The 19,515-nt window shown below is 34.5% G+C and overlaps 1 protein-coding gene across 3 annotated transcripts in view; it reads left to right on the top strand.

Moving 5' to 3' along the window:
• The window catches only part of KLHL13 (kelch like family member 13), a 197,231-nt gene that overhangs the window by 105,347 nt on the left and 72,369 nt on the right, over positions 1-19,515 (top strand). Inside the window, exons 1-2 of one of the 3 annotated variants that reach the window (XM_081277134.1) lie at positions 12,184-12,244; positions 13,950-14,015. The exons of 1 other annotated variant lie outside the window; for it this stretch is intronic. In XM_081277134.1, coding sequence (XP_081133260.1) covers positions 12,204-12,244; positions 13,950-14,015 — 107 coding nt within the window. In that variant the 5' untranslated portion in view covers positions 12,184-12,203. Of the gene's footprint in view, positions 1-12,183; positions 12,245-13,949; positions 14,016-19,515 lie in introns of those variants that run through there. One more of the 3 variants, XM_081277133.1, reaches the window with a different exon arrangement.

Raw genomic sequence — 19,515 nt, 5'->3', positions numbered from 1 at the left:
ACAGTAATGTTTCTGCAGTGAAACATAAGAATATTTATACTACATGAGAGAATAAGCCTGTGAGTAGCCTCATGTCAGTTCAGGTCAGGTTTATTGCCAGATGAGTTCGGGTTAGTTAAGATGTTGATGCCAAATGAGTTACAGACAAGAAAAAAAAAAAGGCACGTTTGATTTCCAAATGTTTGGATTTTGAAATTCTGGATGAGGGATTGCCTTTTAAAATGTTCTTAGTTTGCAAAATAAAGTTGGCTACCTTGCACAGGACCCCAAGATTTTTTTTTTTTAATTTTACTTGTCCACAAAATCTAAAAGCATGGGAAACACTCCTTGAAAGCTATTGAAACAAGTATAACATTACTTTTATACTCATCCCTAGCCAATAATAATGTCCCTTTCTACTTTGTTTGCAAGGAAATAACATTGTCAGTTATAATCTTTGAATGTTGAAAGATTCCCAAACATGCTTTTTTATTGAAGTAAATAAAATTTATCTTGTAGCAATTTTCAGAGATTGGAGCAGGATAGATTGCAGTCTAAACCCATCCACAATGCCCAATGATAGGTTAGGATTTTCTGATAGGGATGGGTTCTAGCCAGAAAGGTGGTCTTGGTCATATTTGTTTAGTCAAATAGAATAGTGAACGTAAGACTGGAGGTTGGTCTGTGTTGGGGAAGGGCAAAGATAAATATCTATGTGAATTTAGGTTAACTTTGGCATTTGTAGTTTATTTGCCGATTCATCAAACGGAGCTAATAGTTCCCACCTCATGAGTATGAAATGCGTTAGCAGTCATGAAAGTGCTTGGATGACAAGGACCACTTTAACATGTCAAATGGCTATTTTGAGGAATAATTTATATAGTATGAAGCAATAGAGTCAAAATAACACAAATATACAATTCTTATCCTAGAAAATTTGTCCAGAAAATAGTCTTGGTAAACACGTACTTGACCTTAGCTAGGCTATAATTAGACTCTTGCTTAAAATGTGTATTTCTCTTAGCCATTGTGTCAGTTATTTATTTATGGTATTCCAAATTTGAAATCACCTTTTTCTTTGCCTGCTTTTTGAAATGTACCTAAACCCATTCTATATTTTGTTTCCTCAGCACTGATTTTTTTTTAGTAGAGAGTGATGGAATAGCATGTCAGGAAGGAAGGTTTTTTTTCCCACCCACCCCTGCTTTCTGTGTATTCTCTCAGCAGGGTGTTCCTTGGGTATCTTCACTAGTGCTTAGCTTCTTAGTCCATATCTTCTCTTGGTGCCCGGAGACACAGCTTTGTAGCAGAGTGCTTCTAGTAGGATACTTTCAAGGAACTGCATTTGAATCAGGTTCCAAATAAAGGGTTTCTGACAAATTTCAATGAAGGAGCACCACAGCAGTTTCTGTGCCCTTTATTGAGCTATAACCGTGCCCTCTATGATAAAGTCTGATCTCAGCCCTGTGTAGAAGGTACTTCCTTATGTATTCTATCTAGGCCCTAGGGTGGTGGTTGCTCCAGATACCTGGATTGTTTATTTTTTTAAAAAATTCTCTTATTACTAGACAATTTATAAACACTCCAATTCCCTGTTATTCCAATTCCCTGTCATAGTTAATTTCTTATGTGCAACTCCCAGTTCAAATTACTGGGTGGTTTCTCTCTCCTGATTAGATCCAGTTAAATATCTCTATGAGCCTCCATGTTTCACTTATAAGACAATTTTTAAGGGATGACACCATTATGCCTATAGTTGAGCAAAATTAAGATAGTGCATTTCAAATATCCTTTAGGGAAATATCTTAAAATCCCATAGAGTGGAGCAGTTTTCCTGGGTGTGAGGAAGAACTGGGAGTTTCCTCACATGAATATAGCATATGATCTCTGTGATTGAATGGAATCTCTGTGCACCTCTGTATTTGTCCCTCTTCTGTATCTCTATGTGCTATACCTTCACTACCTTCACTCTTAGTTATCAGTATTCTCCCATATTTGTCTTTATATACTAAGTTTTGAATCCTAGCTTTGCTGTTAACAAGCTATTGCTTGATCTCAATTTCCTTCTGGGTAAGGTAGAGATAAAAAGATAATAAATCAATTAAATCAAGGACATTAAAGTGCTTAGTAATTAGTGGGGCACCATGTAAAATAAGGTGCTATTACTTGTTTTTGTTAAATGTTTTTCTCTTCCATGTGTTTAAATTTTAAATTATACATAAAACCATTTCAGAAATGTGTTCTGTAGACTAAAATAAAACGTAGGTGTTTTAACAACTAAACTACACTAACACACTATAGATGACAGCCCTTTTCATGAATGGCATTGAACTGGCAGAGGAAAGTTGGACATACTGGTATATACTGAGTGTTCAATAAATATAATGTGGATAGATAAAAAGGGAAGAAAGGAAAGAGACAGAGATCCTAGCCTCTGGGCTTAGGTTCCTTAAATTTCTTTTCCATCTCACATCTACCATTCTTAAATGAAATGCAAAAACTAATACCTTACAAAATCTTCAGTGTAGAAACTGAGAGTAAATGGATTTGGAAGATCTTTGGGGAAACATGGAAATTTTCTAAAACTATTGGGGTCATATTTGCCCAACTCTGTAAATTTACTAAAAAACATTGAATTGTACACTACTGCAAAGTGAATTTTATGATATGTAAGTTAAATCCAATAAAGATACTTAAAAATTAAAATTACACAAAAACTTTGAGGTGCCCTCAGAGGTGCTTGTAAATATATATATATATATATATATATATATATATATATATAAAATTAGATGATGCTGAATGTGCTAGTGCTAAAACAGGCTACAACAGACCAGACAATTGGAACTTAATCCAGAAGATTCATGCATTCCAAGGCAAGCCAGCTGATCTTATAGGATCTAAGCTGCCATTTGTTAAATGGCTGTGACACAAATGGATCTGGGTGCTAGACAGTTTACATATTATCATATTTATCCTTTACATTTCTTTCTCTCTCTCTTTTTTTTTTTTGATACCAGGAGATTGAACCTAGGGGTACTTAAACACTGAGCCATATCCCCAGCCATTTTTATGTCTTGGACTGGTTTTCAAAATACTTTTGTTTGAAGACAGGTTTATATTCAGATGTTTTGTTCTTTAATTGAAACTCACCTCTTTCAGTTATGTGAGCCAGTGACGGTAAACTCTTCAGATAGAAAATTCTGCTTTTTATGCAGTTTTTTATGAATATCCTCTTTTTGTATACGTTAATGGATACTTGCATGTGGAAACAATGGTTAAATATGTTTTACCTCAGAACTAGGGTAAATAGAAGTCTGGTATAATAATCTCCATGTTAAAAAAGGAAAACAATTTGTTCACAAATTGATTGGGTTTAAAACATTCTAGGGATTGACGTACTTGATTGCATATAGGAATGAATATAGCATACTATTTAAATTAGAAATGATTACTCTTCAAACACAAAGTATCCTATGAAATCACAGGATGAGTGCATCTCCCAGTGGAAGATGTTGCAAAGTGCAAGTGATTATGAACCCTCCCTAAGGTGCTTTTTTTTTTTTTTTTTTTCAGCTTGGATTCTATAAGATGCTCCCCAAAGACACTTAACTTTTCTCTTAGGAAGTTCAGAGGAATGGACCTTCATATTTATTAGAAAGCTTCATTCAGTTTCATATTTTTATGAGGAGTCCATACTTTTTGCAGATGAGGTTAAAAACTCCCTCTTTGGTAATAAAACGAGTGAGGATGGCTTGTGTAGCTTTAAAAAATAGCCCCTCTTAGGTCAGCATTTTCTGAAGTGTGGTATACATACTGTTAGAAGAAGTAAACTAACATGATTTGAATAGATTTGCTACTTTTTTTAATGCTTATTAGAAAAAAAATGCCTGGTTGTATGATACTTATGATTACATGGATGTTATTGGTGAAGTTAAGACTAGACTAGGTGTCAGCACCCTATCCAGACCAAATGATGAATTACTGGCGCAGTGCTCAGGTATGCCCGAGAAAGTGTTGCTGCATTTAAAAAATATATCTTTAGTTGTAGATAACTTTATTTTATTTATTTTTCTATGTGGTGCTGAGCATAGAACCCAGTGCCTCACACATGTCAGGCAAGTTCTCTGCCACTGAGCCACATCCCCAGCCCTGTTGATGCATTTTTATAGGGATACAGTAAAATTCTATTTTCAGAAAATGGTAGTAATTAAACATACAACATATTTACACACAATTGTGAACTGGAATCAAACCTGTGCTCTGTTTTTTCTTCCTGTTTTATTGTTCAAGTTGACACGGGTCAATAGTTAAAAATGAAATTTTTAAAATATAAAGGTATATTCTATGAGGGAAATGTTACTACAAGGGAGTGATTTTGATGAAATCAGTTATATATCTTTAGATAGATATGAGGACCAAATTTAGTAATTGCTGGAATCATTTACTGCTGTTATAGAGGGACCAGCTGTAAAGAAAACAATTATCCCACAAATATGATAAAAAATATTTGAAGATTGTTTTTTCATAAGCATGTTAAGAATGAACCTATTTCTTTGTATGCCATAGGTTTATGGACACACATTCTGGTGTGATTCTTTTTAACCCCAAGTGTTGTTTTGAAACAAACACACAAAGAGTGCTGCATAAAAAATATAAAAGAAGTTTCTCAAAAATTTCAACATAGCATTAAGCATATTATCTAGATATTCCACTTCTAGATATACATCCAAAAGAATTGAAAATTGATAACTGAAACAAATCCATACCTATGTAGAACTGTGTATAGGGTAGCACTATTCACAATAGCCAAAGGGAAGGCAGGGGAGAATGGGGATCAATTGCTTAATGGGTATGGGTTTCCTCTTGGGGTGATGAAAATGTTTTGCAACAAGATAGAAGGCTTGATTCCATAATATTCTGAATGCACTAGATGCCCTGAATTGAATTGTTCACTTTAAAACTATTAATTTTATGGAATGAGAATTTTACCTCAATAAAAAAAATGCAAAGACCTATCCTGTAGTGTGGTGTGGTGTAATGAATAGAATGATGTTAGGTTATGCACAAGCATTACTTGTTATAGGAATTACATATCAATTTCATTGTTTTCCTTTTATAGTAAATTATCTTAATTTTCTACTTGCAGGAATATAAATTTTCATTTTAAGATAAATGTTAAGTTTAAATGGATTAATGTAAAAGAAAGAAACAATAAAGGTGCCACTGAGATGATAAATGAAGACAATTCAGAGATGACTGAAAAAAATAGAAACTTCAAGAAACACTGTATTCTATGTTTAAGCCAATTAATTTTTAATGAGAACATATTGGGTACTAGTTGTTGTTCATCAAAGTTGAACAAAATTTGTTTCTTGCCAAAGAAGCCCAACTTAGTTTAGGCATTGTTGGCTGGTACAAGGGGTATTGATGGGACACCATTTTAGAGAGCAATTTGCTTTTGATATTAGAGATGCAGAGCAGCAGTAATTAATAAATGCATGAGCCATGTATTTAAGTTCTAGGCACTGTACTCCCTTCTGCCTGTATTTTTTCTCTATCACTAACCTGACAGTTATGTGGGCCCCCCTCTTTGAAGATAGTATGCTAAAGGACTTAAGAAAGTGGACTCTTGAGCTAGATTTCCTTGGTTCAAATTCCAGTTCCTATTAGTTATATGTCATGTAAAGTTAGTCACATCACTTGATTTTACTGTCTTAGTTTTCCATCTTATAAAATGAGAATACTAATATCATCTACATTACAAAGTTGTAGTAAGGATTAAGTCAAATGATAAGTAGGGGGGCTGGGGATGTGGCTCAAGCGGTAGCGCGCTCGCCTGGCATGCGTGCGGCCCGGGTTCGATCCTCAGCACCACATACAAACAAAGATGTTGTGTCCGCCGAAAACTAAAAAATAAATATTGAAAAATTCTCTCTCTCTCTCTCTCTCTCTCTCTCTCTCTCCTCTCTCACTCTCTCTTTAAAAAAAAAACACTCTTAAAAAAAAAATGATAAGTAGGTAAAACATTTATTTTTATAGTGATGCTGAGGTGTATGATAGGTGTATGTGTATGATAGGTAAATGCTTCACCACTGATCTACACCCCAGCCTTGGCAAAGCACTTTTAACACTGATTTGAACTTAGTAAGTGATCAAGAAATGATAACCATTATCATTATCTTTGGTGTACTAGTCCTGTACATTCTACCTCCTAAAAATCTTTTTGAATGTCCCCCAATCCCACTGCCTTAGTTTAGGACCTTATGTAGTCACAGTTGCAATTGTACCCTAACTAGTCTTGCTTCATCCCATCCCAAGTCAGAGGGCTGTCTAACAACTTCTTGATATACTCTTGCTTAGTCTCATATACTCAACTCAGATGACATCTCTTTGAAACTTTCTCCGGTCCTCTACCCTAGCCCAGTTAGAGCATCCACCTGTATTTATGGCACCTCGAGGGTACCCCAATTATAGCACATCTCATGGTCATGTGATTATTTGATAATCCTTAGGCTATGAAACCTTGAAAGCTGCTAGTTCAAAGTAGATATTATTGAATACTTGAGTAGATGAATGAATGATTTCTGCCTGTGGACTGTTAAGGTGAACACACTGAAGAATTAATAACTATGAACATTGTGTGATAAGTCCTGGAAGAGTTGAGGGAAAAAATGGGCATTTGGTGAGTGCTGGAATAATCTAATTAGGCTTCAAAAAGGTAGAGCTTGATTTGGAACTTCAAGAAGTAGCACTTGTGTGAAAAGAAGGGCAGGTATAATCTGCAAGGGAGATATGAGTTCAATGGATGGTAACATCAAAAACATGTAACATTTGCAAAACAGAAGACACCAGTCTAACTAGGGTGTTTGTGTGGGGTTGTATGTTGAAAATTACAAGTATTTCCCAACCTATAAATAGTGTGTGTTCTAAGGATTTGTTTATAAATTATTTGGACTTTATAGATCATATACATGATAATAAGATTTCTGACCCAGTCCAAGATACTGTAATTAACCTACTTAAGTAGTCGAAGTGGCCCATGGACAGCATGGTCTGAGCTTTAGGGCCTGTAGAAGCAGAGGATCAGAAAAGGTGTAGTGGATTTGGGACAAGAAGATAAAGTTTAGCCTATGACCCTTTTGACACCCCTTTTTACATGTCAATTTCTTGGTTCTATAGCTCAATTTCTCTATCATGTCCCAAGACCTCTGTGCTGCTAACTACCTTGACAAAAGCAGTACAGCTGAGGGTACTGGGTCTCACCTCCAGCCTGCCCCACTCCCTCAGGGTAACAGCTATGTGCTATTTAAAGAGACTTGATTGAACTCATTCAGGACAATGTGTAAATAACTGATAGCTACCTCATTCTGGAACCTGTACTTATAATTTTAACAGTCTTCTTGTGAGCTCAAATGAACCTGTAATTGCTGGAATTTTTGGCAGTAGTACAGAGCAAATAATGGGTGGGATAAGGGTTGGAGAAAGAGGGAGTTCCACTCTGTAAGATATTTTGGGAAGGGGAACCTTGGCTAAGAGATTTGCTTAGTTCCCTTCCCTCTTCACCTCCCTCCCCCAAATTGTTCTTGTATATTCTTCTCCACAGATTTACTGTAAGCTGCAAGTTGTGTAATTTTTTTAATAGCTTCATGGCAGTTCTGGATAAGTATTGTTATTCATTTATGCACAAATCTGGGACAACCTGTAATGCAAAATAGGGCTGACTGGAAAGGCAGGGGCTATGGTTGTGGGGCCCTTGAAAGTGGAGCCTACAAAATACATCTACACAAATAAGTAGTCAAAGAAGTTTTTTTGAATAAAAGCTTGAGAAGATGAAAGCAATAAAGAAGAAACAATTAATTCTAAATTTTGGATTAGAAATGATGGGGTGTCAACTTGAATCTTGGCTTGTGATTGGTTAATAAATACCAAATCCTATTTGTGCCTGCTGTTTTTCATTGTCCTGGAGCTTTTTTCTTAAAATGTTAATGTCTGTTTCCCTAGTCATCTTACTCTTCTCTGTGGCTCCTGAACCCATCTTCTTTTAAGATTAAGGCTCTTTGAGGCTTTCTTGTTCTTATATTCCCAACTAGCCCATTAGACTTTATGTACTCTTTCTATATTTCAAAATTAAAATCCAATGTTAGCAAAATACCAAGACTACATATAGGATCACATTTTTCTTTTTAGTGAAAGTCTCCAGCCCTTGCAACTGTCCCCCAGAACACAACAGAGCTAGCAGTTAATGATCTGCATCCGTTAGCCCTCACAGCTGCAGGAGCTTCTGCCCTCCTCCCCAACCTATGCATGTTAAACCATTTTGCAAATAGGCTTTTCCCTTGAGAAACCCTGTTGTTTTTTTTTTCTTTATAATGTTCATTATGTTAATATCCTTGATGTTTCTACCCTGCCAGTCTGCAGGAAGGAGGAGGCAAGGAAGTGGGGAGATAGAGATTTGAGACACTTTCTTAAGCCTAGATAATAATGCTGTAATTGGAACAGAATTCATAGTCTTTAATCAAATAGTATATTTTTCTACATGTTGAAAGTTAAAGGGTCTTGTTAACATTAGGCCCTCCTGCATCTCATTTGCATACTTTACTCTTGACAGCTCACCATACCAATTGTGATACTGGGTGTTGGTGATGGGCAGTGGCTTGCTTGGTCGAATTTGCTATTTTGTTTTCTTGCTCCATCTAATGGAGCAGTTATTGCCAAAATTGGATTTTGTCGTTTAGTCTTTCATCATCACTGGTTGCAACCATAATTCAATAAGACTAACAATCCAAAGAATACACTTTCATCTTTTTCAATTTCCAGTCTGTAGAAATGACTAGTTTTTGGAGATACTATTTCATTTTGCAATATTCACTGGTCTAGCTGGTGACAAACCAATGAAATGCATTTTTTCACTTTCTAGAATTACCAATACTATTTTGACTTAGAAAACTAATTACTGGCATATCCCTTTCTTGTCTGAGCTAAGTGTTCCCCTTGCTTAGATCAGTTCAGCATCACTGAGAAAGCCACACCTACCTACATCCATCTCTCATAAAGTTGTTGTATATCTGCTATGCTGGGCACCCTGCCAGGCACACACAGGCTCTATCATGCAAACATCAAATGGAACCTTTAAGCATACTGTTTGCAATTGTAATATTTTATTTCTTATGATTCATATATTAGTTTTGCAAAGTAAGGATTGCAATTTAAATTTTAATCAGAAAAGTGAGCTTAGGCATGGAGAAAGGAAGAACCTATCTCTGCTGCCTTGATTTCACCAAAACTGCCTCCAAAATACATCTACAGTATACATCTTCAGCCTCAGTTGCAGCAAGATTTTCACTGTTCTGCTGTTGCTGTAGAATTCTGAGCCTGTACTACTAAAGCTTCTGCATCTTATTTTGTGTTGTTGAAATACTTGTCTATTATATATCACAAAAACATAAGGAAGACTCAAGCTTAGCTCTCAGGAGTTTATAGGGTAGGGAGGCATAGAAACAGTTTATAATTCAAAGAGAAAGGAGCTATAATATAGGAGGATACAAAACCCAGCACATGAGTCTGCTAAGGGATGTGTGGGAAGGCTTCATGGAAGGAGGTATGTTTGAACACACAAGCATGACTAGAAGTTTTCTTAGTTGGAAAAAAAGAGCAGGGAATTCCGAGTTGAAGCCTGTGAAAAACCAATGAGGCATGAGAGAGTATGGAACGTTTGGAGCCTATGCCAAGAAATTGCTGACTGTTAGATGAAAGGGAATTCTGTGAATTGGCATTGAGAAGATATTCCTGGCATAGGAATAGGTTGATCATTCTGTAATTTTGGTCATGTAGCCAACCTATAGTCTCTATGAGATATTACCTGGCCCTCCCCTCCCCGAACCATTTATTTTCCCATGATTAATGTGTGAAGTATTTTGATTTTGGGGGGAAGGGCATGTTTAGGAGCCATCTTTGTAGTTTTCCTCTAAAATAAATAGTGTAATACAGTGGTGACTAATGTACACTGAATTGGGCATCAGGGGACCGGATTCTTATTTTCCAGCTCTCTCAGGAGACGTCACCTGAGCCAAATCGTTTAACAATTTTGTTTTTTCATTAGTGAAATGGGAATATTAACACCTGCATTGCCTACCTCAGAATTGAAAATGAGACACTTAAAAATAAAGAGGTGTAGTAAAATCTTTTATTTGAAATTCTGTTAGTTGAGTTTAAACTGACATTTATAAAAAGTAAAATATTTTAAGAGTACTTGGATGGAAAATTAGGTTGAAAAATAATTGTCAAATGGAAATATTTTACTTCCTCCTTAACCTCATATATCTGCCTTTATGTTTTTGGGGCATCATGTAGCTTATTTTCATGTTTTTAAAGCTAGCATGGTAAAAAATTTAAACTTCCCTGTGTTCTAGCATGTATATCCTAGACCCCTTCAGATTCCCATTATAACTATTAAATAATAATTTATTTAAGATTTATGTTAGTAAACTATGAGTTGATATATTTCATAGTAAACTTTGATAATTAATATCTATTAAGTAGTTTGAATTACTCTCAATCATTTGTAGTGCTAGATAGTTGTATGATTTGAGTTTTGTTCCATTTCAGAGATACAAGAGGGTTCTGATTCATTCAGTTAGCATAGAGAATTTATACAACCCTGGACTTCTGCCTGCTCTGCCAGTTTTCCTAGTCCAGTGACAGAGATTTCTTGGACAATATGTGCTAAATGTTAGGAATAACACAGACCCTGTAATGGAGGAATGGTTAAAAAAAGTGTAGTACAATTGCTATGGAAGATGTCACAGAAAAGAACAGAAATTGAGCTGTACCTGGAAGGGTGGGTTGAGTGTAGAAAAGTTGAGACAGGAAAAGATTTCATGCAAGACAGACCCCTGGAAAAAAGTGAGAAAGAACAAAAAAAGCCGGTACAGTAGAGAATGGCAAGTTGTTGTTATGAATACTAGGGACAGCAAACTGCTAGAATGTATGGTGACTTCTAAGTGCTGGACTTAGTTGCTTAATTCTTTGGTTGATCCACTTATTGAACAAATGGTTTCTCATAGCTCAGAGGATAAAATACAAATTTCTTAGATGTGTGGCCTTCTGCTGTGTGGTTTCTGCATAATCTTAAAATCTACTCCTCTCAACACTTTGTACCCTCTTTGCAGTCATATTGAACTCTTTCCAGATATATTGAAGACTTTGCTGATCCTTCCAACATGTTTTACTCCCTCAAATCTGTGCGGTTCTGCCTAGGCTATTTCTTCTAGAGTATGTCTGATGAATTTCCCATTCTTCAGCCTCAGTTGCTGCAAGATTTTCATTATTCTGCTGTTGCTGTAGAATTCTGAGTCTGTACTACTAAAGCTTCTGCATCTTATTTTGTGTTGTTGAAATACATGTCTGTTTCCCTCACTCAAATAGGAGCTTCCTGTGACCAAGGGGTTGTGACTTATTCATTTTTATAGCCATATCACCAACTATAGTACCTATAGATAATTCAACTAATGTTTTTAAAATAAAATAATCATTGAACACAATTTACATCATGTGTAGTTTCATTTTAAAAGAGTGATCTAGAAGCAATGTGATTGATAGACTGAGATGGGAGATGCAGGGAGACCAGTTACATGTGTCTTCTTTAAACAAGCTTATTTTTTTTTTTTAAACCAAGGGGGATTAGATTCCTGGAAAATTGGTAAAGAGAAATGATAGGATTTGTGGCTGGCTTCTATAGGCAAGAGAGAGGAAAGAGGAAAGATAATAAAGATTCAGTATGACAAATAGAAGGACAGTGACCCTTGCAAAAAATAAGATTACTTTCAGATAAACATGTTGTTTCCCAAGTCAGATCTCGTATTAGCAATTTGCCTTACCCCTTCTCTGCTCGAAAGATAAACACTCTGTTCCTGTTCAATTTATTGGAATTAAGCTCAAAATTCATGTGATCCCCATTTTCATATCTGACCTGGAGTTTACATGTGAAATACAGATAGTTCAAGCACACCTCGTACAATTTTCTATCAAGGGAAAGTGAGCAGTGCATAGGTTTTTGAATATAAAAAGCCTATTTCTGCTTTTGGGAGCTGCAACTGAAGTGTTATACCAGCCAGATGCACTGGGGTGCGCTACTATGTAGCAGAGCCTAGCTGTGCATCACAGCTCTTAACTTTAAAACTCCAGAGAATTTGATGAGAGAGGGATCCACAAGAACATGACAAATGATGAGAGTTCAAACCTTAAGAGAAAAATGGGCTTATTGGTAAGAGACCTTTCTTTTCCTTTATTTACTGCTGTTACTTATTCATTGAAATAGCAAGCCTGTTATTTTCATATGTGGCTGTGAAGCGGTATACAAAAATCAATTTTACATGTATTGTAGAATTCAGGAGACATATTGGTAACCATGTAAAAATCATAGAGAGCTTGTATAAAGCTTTATTTTTAACAAAATCTCTAAGGAAATTTTATTTGACTTCAGACTGTGGTATAGATTTGTTTATATAGCTTAAATGTAATCCAGGTTAAGAAATATATATTTAAAAAGTTAAAATAAAGAACAGTGACTTGTGTAGAAATACATAATTTCACTCAGTTACCAGAAGGTGGCACACCAGATTCTTCTTACATACACAAAGAAAAGGAATAATATTAATAGGAATATAAAATAAGCTGTATTTAAAGATATTTTAATGTTTTTAAAGCAAGGAAATGTTATAATTGTTATTTGCTTGGCAAGGCTTGTGCTAAAACATGACAAATATGAATTTAACTTATTATAGCTTTTAATCATTCAACAATAATATTTATATTATAGCATTTTAAAAGTAGACTTTGAAACAATATTGTCAGCAAGGAGATTGTATTTAGAATTTATCATGCTAAGAAAGAAAATATTCGCCATTTACCTTTATTCATTGAAAGTCATTGGATTTAAGACAATCTTTTAGGTAAGGTCTTTGTCAAGGTCTTTGTAAAGATACTATTAGACTATGACTTTGATTTAGTTATGACTTTAATAAGGCAATAATGCTTGTGAGATGACCCAGAAAAAAATTCAGACAGGTTATTTCGAAGATAATGTTAGATGAGGCTAATGTTTACTTTCTAGAAGCTAATAACAATGTAAATAGAATAAGTGTAAATAAATTACATATTGTGTTAGAGCTTCTCAAACATCTGCCAACATGCTGTAATTTATTAAGAGAGTTGACTGTCAGCAGTATATACTGCAGTGCTTCTATAGTAGTCTCTATTTTTAAAACTGCATTCCTTAGGCAGTAACAGAAGTGTGTCTGTCCAAGGTTGCTTTTTTGTGTGTTTGCCTAAAGGAGCTAGATAAATGGCAGAACTTCCCCAACACCAAATCTTCTAGTTAGAAAACAGTACATCTATTTATATGTTTTTATTAATTACAAGCAGTATGAAAATAAGAAAATTGGTAGTAAACGAGCCCAGAAGAACATTAGCCATCTGTTCTCTGAAAGCTTGTAATGTGTGTCATTTGCTTTCAGATTTCTATGGCAAAGCTGTATATCAGCAAAGAATTGACCTTTAGGCTTAAAAAGCTAGAAAATGACAAATCACTTCAAGGACTGAGTATATGTTTACTGGAGAAGTGTTTCCTTGTATCCAAATTTGACTAGTTTAGTCTTGTAGATCTGTTGTAAATAAATGTTGTACTTAATGTCAATCTTTATTCCAGAGTTTCTAAAAACATTGAGAGCTTCCAAAAACAAATAGAATCTTATGACTTTCTAGTTAAGCTTTTTAAAAGTCAATTTACATAATTTTAAATTGTTCTGTGTGGCCTTAGCTGTTTAGGGTTTATAAATATGACTTATTGATTAACAGCTAAAATGCTTTCAGGGTATGCTTTGAAAAATTTGAACTAAATACAGTGAAGCCACAATTAACCAGACTTTTTTTTTTTTTTTTTTTTTTTTTTTTTTGCACTCCACTTTCAGGAGACGGAGGCAATTGTCTTTAAAACAAGCCGATTTCAAGGATATATTCAAAAAATCAACTTCAGGGTATGTCTAAGGGTCTGCATTTTCCTCTACTTTTTTTTCAATGAGAATTTATTTTAATAAAAGACCCTGAGAGAGCAGAAGACATTTAGTTATCAAGTAAAGTTTGATGATGTCTAAGATTTTGTTTTTATTTAAAAAATTATTAAAGTACCACACATCATTTATTGTGCTTTATATTTTCCTGTGTACTTTCGCAAATATAAGTTCATTTGTTTTTCATAACATTGCTATGAGATGAGCAAGGAAAGTTGCATTTTTCCTAATTTACAGATGAGGAAAATAACACTAGAGGTCATAAAGCTAATTAGTGACAGAACTGCAACCAGACCCAAGGTGCCTTGTGCTGTCCTCTTGCATTCTTCCTCATGGAAAAAGTTTAAAACAAGTTTTTAGCTTTTAAATTTGTAATACACAATCAATATAATTTATACTACTTAAAAAATTCTTGTCCCTCATAATCTCCCACTTTTCATCTTTTTGTCTGCTTCTATGCCTGTCTGCCAGCTGCATGCTATTGCTTTCAGATTCTCCCAGACCTGGAAGAATTTGGAGTGTGGGAGGTCAAGATAATGGTTGTGGACAGTTCAATTTGACAACTGGTGGTGAGCAGCCAGTGCTGATGTGCTAAGCAAAGCTAGGGATTGAGAGAGAAAACAGAATGTTACTATAGTTGGGGCATTTTGAGCAGGGATTAGCAACCTTGACCTTAAAAGAATTTTCTCTCTAAGTTTATTAGACCTGGCATGATAAGCAGTGGGAGTACTTGTTCAAATGCAGAGTACAAATACCTATCTCCCTGGTTGATTCTTAGCATATTAATGTTTGAGAGCATCTGCTTTAAAAGTATAAACTTTTCTCTCTCTCTTTCAATTGTACAAGAGTCAAAAGAAGAGACCCTTTTTCTCAGTAACATTTGTGTTTCATGAGAAATCATATCAACCAGGGCAGTGGGAGCCAAGGGGCAAGGGTGAGGAATAATAGATATTATTTACCCACATTTCTGTGTCCACATCTGAAGCACACCACAATAGGTATTGCTCATTTTGGAGACTGTGAAGTATTTTTTAAAAAAGATTGTGTCCATTTTAAACTTAAAGAAGGTGAAAAGGCAGAAAGATTCCCATCAAAAGGTGAAAAATAAATGTTTATATTATAATAACTAACCTTTCCTAGTTTTTATTTTTAAGTAATTTTTTTAAAAGTTGCCTAGAAAATTAGGCCATCCAAGCTTCTATTATAGGTCAGGCTTTACTGTGTTAGTATATTTGTTATCCTTTATGTTTCATATGCAAATATCCAGTCAGACTGATTAGATTATGAGGGCCTTATAGCCAGGGCACATGTGTTCTTTTCTATATTTGTAACATTCAGCAAGTCATATATTTTCAATATTTATTGATGACTGAACTAAATTAGCATGTACCTCCTCTCTAGGGGGTTGGGGTTGAGCATAGTGAATTGATTGATTTTGGTATTTCTGACATCAAGTCTATGTTGCACTGTCAATAAAGGCTAATATAGTAAAAACAGCCTCAGTAGAAACACATTTTAGTTAACATATAAGATAGCATGGTCCTAATTAACAAATTTGCTAATGCCTTTCCCTGAGTATCAGTTGAAGCTCTGTCTTGCCTTTTGGAATATGTGTTTTGTTGTTCTGTATTTTACGAGTCTGAATCTCAAAAACTGGTATTTTTTGAGACCCGTAAACATACATATTAAAAAAAATTTTAGTTCTAGATAGACACAATATCTTTATTTTATTTTATTATGTGGTGTTGGGGATTGAACCCAGTGTCTCATACATGCTAAGCTAGTGTTCTACCACTGAGCCACAGCCCTGGCCCTAAACATAAATATTTTTGTTTAATGTCTGAACAGTATTGTAGGAATTTAAATAAAATGGCTAGACCCTGCAGTGGAAGATACATAAAAATGCTCAACAGTGTCTCTGACTTAGATCAAGCTGAATAAGGAATGAATGAATAAATATATACTAGCTAAAGGGAAAATATTTTCACCCAAGTGTTATGTAGCTTCAGAATTCCATGAGAAATGACTAACTGATTATTTAAAACATGCATTTGATTTTAAAGACGTGAAGTGATTCTGAACATATTATAGTAGACAGGCTTATAAAGGCTGCCAGGAAACCTAAAATTAAATTACCACTAGCTTAAACCTAGGGTCAATCTAGAATATAAATTTTGTTTTTATTCAAAATTTCATCCACTTTAGTTAATAATAGAACATGAGATAAAGGAAAATAAATGGTTTACCCCCTATGGGATAGCTGTTGCATCCAAATAATAAAGTTAGGCATAATGCCAAAGCAATGCTTTGGTTAGATCACAATACATGACCACTTTTTATAACATGTGCTAATGATGTGTTATAACAGGATTTTAATTAAATTGCTATTTGAAGGCATAGAAAATTTAAGTTACACACTTTTTAGTTAGCATTTATAATTTAGGCTTACCACCATATATTGGGCATCTTTCGCTACAACTGTTTCTATATCCTTTACTTGTTTTAGAGAACTTAAAATCAACAAAGAGAAGAATTCTAAATTAGAACATGAAAAGGATCTAGAAATAGTCATGAAAATAGAGACCAGTTTGCTAAAAGTCTGTTGGTTACCACCATATTAGACCAAATACCATGACTATAAACTGTACCCTTAACATAACTGTTAGGCTTCAATTTAGAGTAATGAGTCATAGAGTTCAAATTTGAGATTGAGATGTTTTTGAAGTATAAGATTTTCTCACTTATTATATAATTAAACCTTTTCTTTTTAGTTACCAATACTGTCTGTGGATATAGGTATAGGGAATTTAAAGTTTTAATGATTAAGCCTGGGAAATGGTAAAAAATAAAACAATTGAATATAAAGAACCATTTTTGTGGAAAATTCAAAGTGTATATAGTCTTGATGAATCATTAGGATTAACTGTCCATGAAAGTATTGCCTCTGGTTATTCAAATATTATTGTGGTTATACTATAAAAACCTGTAATCAAGATTTACAAGTAGGGAGAAGAGATTGGACAATCAGGTAATTGTGTAACATTGTTTTTAGCTGGAACACCAATGGTTCACATGTGGCTATAATAACTCTTTTTATATATGTTTTTCAAAGTAGTATCATTATTTCATCGATTTACATTGGAATTTTAGAGAAGATATACAATTTTAGATTTTTTTTAGAAACTCAGATTTTATAAAAAAATCAAGGTGGTTCTAAAATACTTTAGAATGTATCAAGAATTGACCGACGTGTCTTTTGAGGTTGGTATGTGATATATTTATTGTTTAAAAGGTTTTAACTATCATAAGCAAATGTTATTAGCAATTGTTTATTCTTAGCAAGATATTTCAGAATTTATAAATATAAAGATTGTAGATAAAAAATATATATGTAGTTTTCATAAATCTTTAATCTTGCTTCTGTGATTGCTACACCAAAATTAAAACAGTTTTGCAATTATTTGAAAAGCTCTATATGAATATATTTTAATCCAGTTCAGCCATATTCTTAACTCTTCCTTCAATTGCAAGCTCATTCTACTTTATTCTTTTCTTTTGGTGGTGGTAGGGGGGGCATTACAGAGGATGAAATCCAGGGCTTCATGCATGCCAGGCAAGCACTCTATTACTGAGTCAAACACCCAGCCTGCACTGCAAATTTAAAATGGCTTTTTATTTTGACAAGTTTGAATGTTTTATGTACAATGCATCAGAAAAGCTAGCAATGACTTGTTATTTTATTTGTCCAAAGTAATTGAAGGATATACTTAGGAAATTGCTGAGAGATGACCAAACAGATAAAAAAAAATCTTTATTCAAGGTGAGAGCAGAGATTCCTCATAGAAAAATTTATTTTATTTAAATATTTATTCTGGATGGTTTTCTTTAACACATACCTGATTTTGTTTTTAGTATTGAGAATAGAACCCAGGGGCATTCAACCATTGAGCCACATTCCCAGCCTTTTTTTAAAAAAAAAAAATATTGTTATAAAATATTTATCTTTTAGTTATAAGTGGACACAATATGTTTATTTTATTTTTATGTGGTGCTGAGGATCAAACCCAGTGCCTCATGCATATTAGGTGAGCGCTCTACCTCTGAGCCACAACCCCAACCCCCTAAAAATATTTTATTTAGAGACAGGGTCTCACTGAATTGCTTAGGGCCTCAATATGATGATGAAACTGGCTTTGAACTTGCCATCATCCTGCCTCAACCTCTTGAGCCACTGGGATTTACAGGGATTACAGGCAAGTGCCACTGTACCTGGACACACACACACACACACACACACACACACACACTCTTGTCTTAACACCATAACATCTTTCATCTGTTTCCCAACTACAGAAGGTGTTACATAAATATCAGGAATTACTACTGTTCTGATTTTCCATTCCCCTTCAGCCAATCATTATCTTCCTTGTCCCTGCTGCTGCCTTCTTCTTTGGACCCTTCCCTAGTGCTTCCTGACTTTTCAACATACCAATTCCTCACATTGCTGCCCTACTTTTAGTATCCTTCCTAGCCTATGAAACTATTGCAGACTGAGAGAGTCCTGAGTTTCACATTATTTATGTCAACATGAAATAAGAATTCTCGGGGCTGGGGCTGTAGCTCAGTGGTTGAGTGCCTTCCTCACATGTGTGAGGCACTGGGTTCTATTCTCAGCACCACATAAAAATAAATAAAGAAATAAAGATATTGTGTCCCTCTACAACTAAAAAAAATAAAAAAAAGAATTCTCTATGCATGTACATGAGTATGTGCCTGCACATTATGTCTTCATACTCAATTTATATTATGAATGATTGGTAGGTACTCTGTAAATCCAAGACATAGTCATAGCCACAGTTGTGCTATGTCTTCATAGATCTTTTGTAGGACTATAAGGATCCACACAATTATGTTAAGGAAATTTTCAAGATAGAACTTTCTAACATAGTTATCTCTGAAAAACATCTGGAATTTCCCATTTTGATTGTAGCAAGACTACATATATATGTAGTAAGAACTTTTAAATGTATTTTATATTCAATTTGATATAACCAAATAGAGATACACACATGTATACACACATAATTAGAAATCTGTATAACAGATATACACAAATATGTACAGCTATAAATGTGAACAGTTCTATTTCCTGTAAGAAGGAACCAAAATATATTTAGAATTTTACTCTTCTGTCCAGAATTTTTGTGTGCTTTAACAGATTTAACAGTTCTATTTGGTTGCTGTCCAAGTACTTATACTGATTGGTAGAACATAAACGGGGCACTTAGTTTGTCATGATCTACAGTCTTGTCTGGGTAACATGAATAACACTGATAATCTAGATTAGTTTGCAGAGACATTGTCAGGACTAAAGAGATTACATAGTGCCTGCTCACATAAAATGTGGCTGATGTTTTTAGTTTTTAGCTGTACCTACCTCAGATTAACTTTTTCCTTATAAGGAAAA

This window comes from Spermophilus citellus, assembly GCF_964194105.1.
Source record: "Spermophilus citellus genome assembly, chromosome: X".
In the NCBI taxonomy this organism is placed as follows: domain Eukaryota; kingdom Metazoa; phylum Chordata; class Mammalia; order Rodentia; family Sciuridae; genus Spermophilus; species Spermophilus citellus.
The sequence above is the reverse complement of the archived record's forward strand: the minus strand, read 5'-3'. Positions and strand labels throughout refer to the sequence as shown.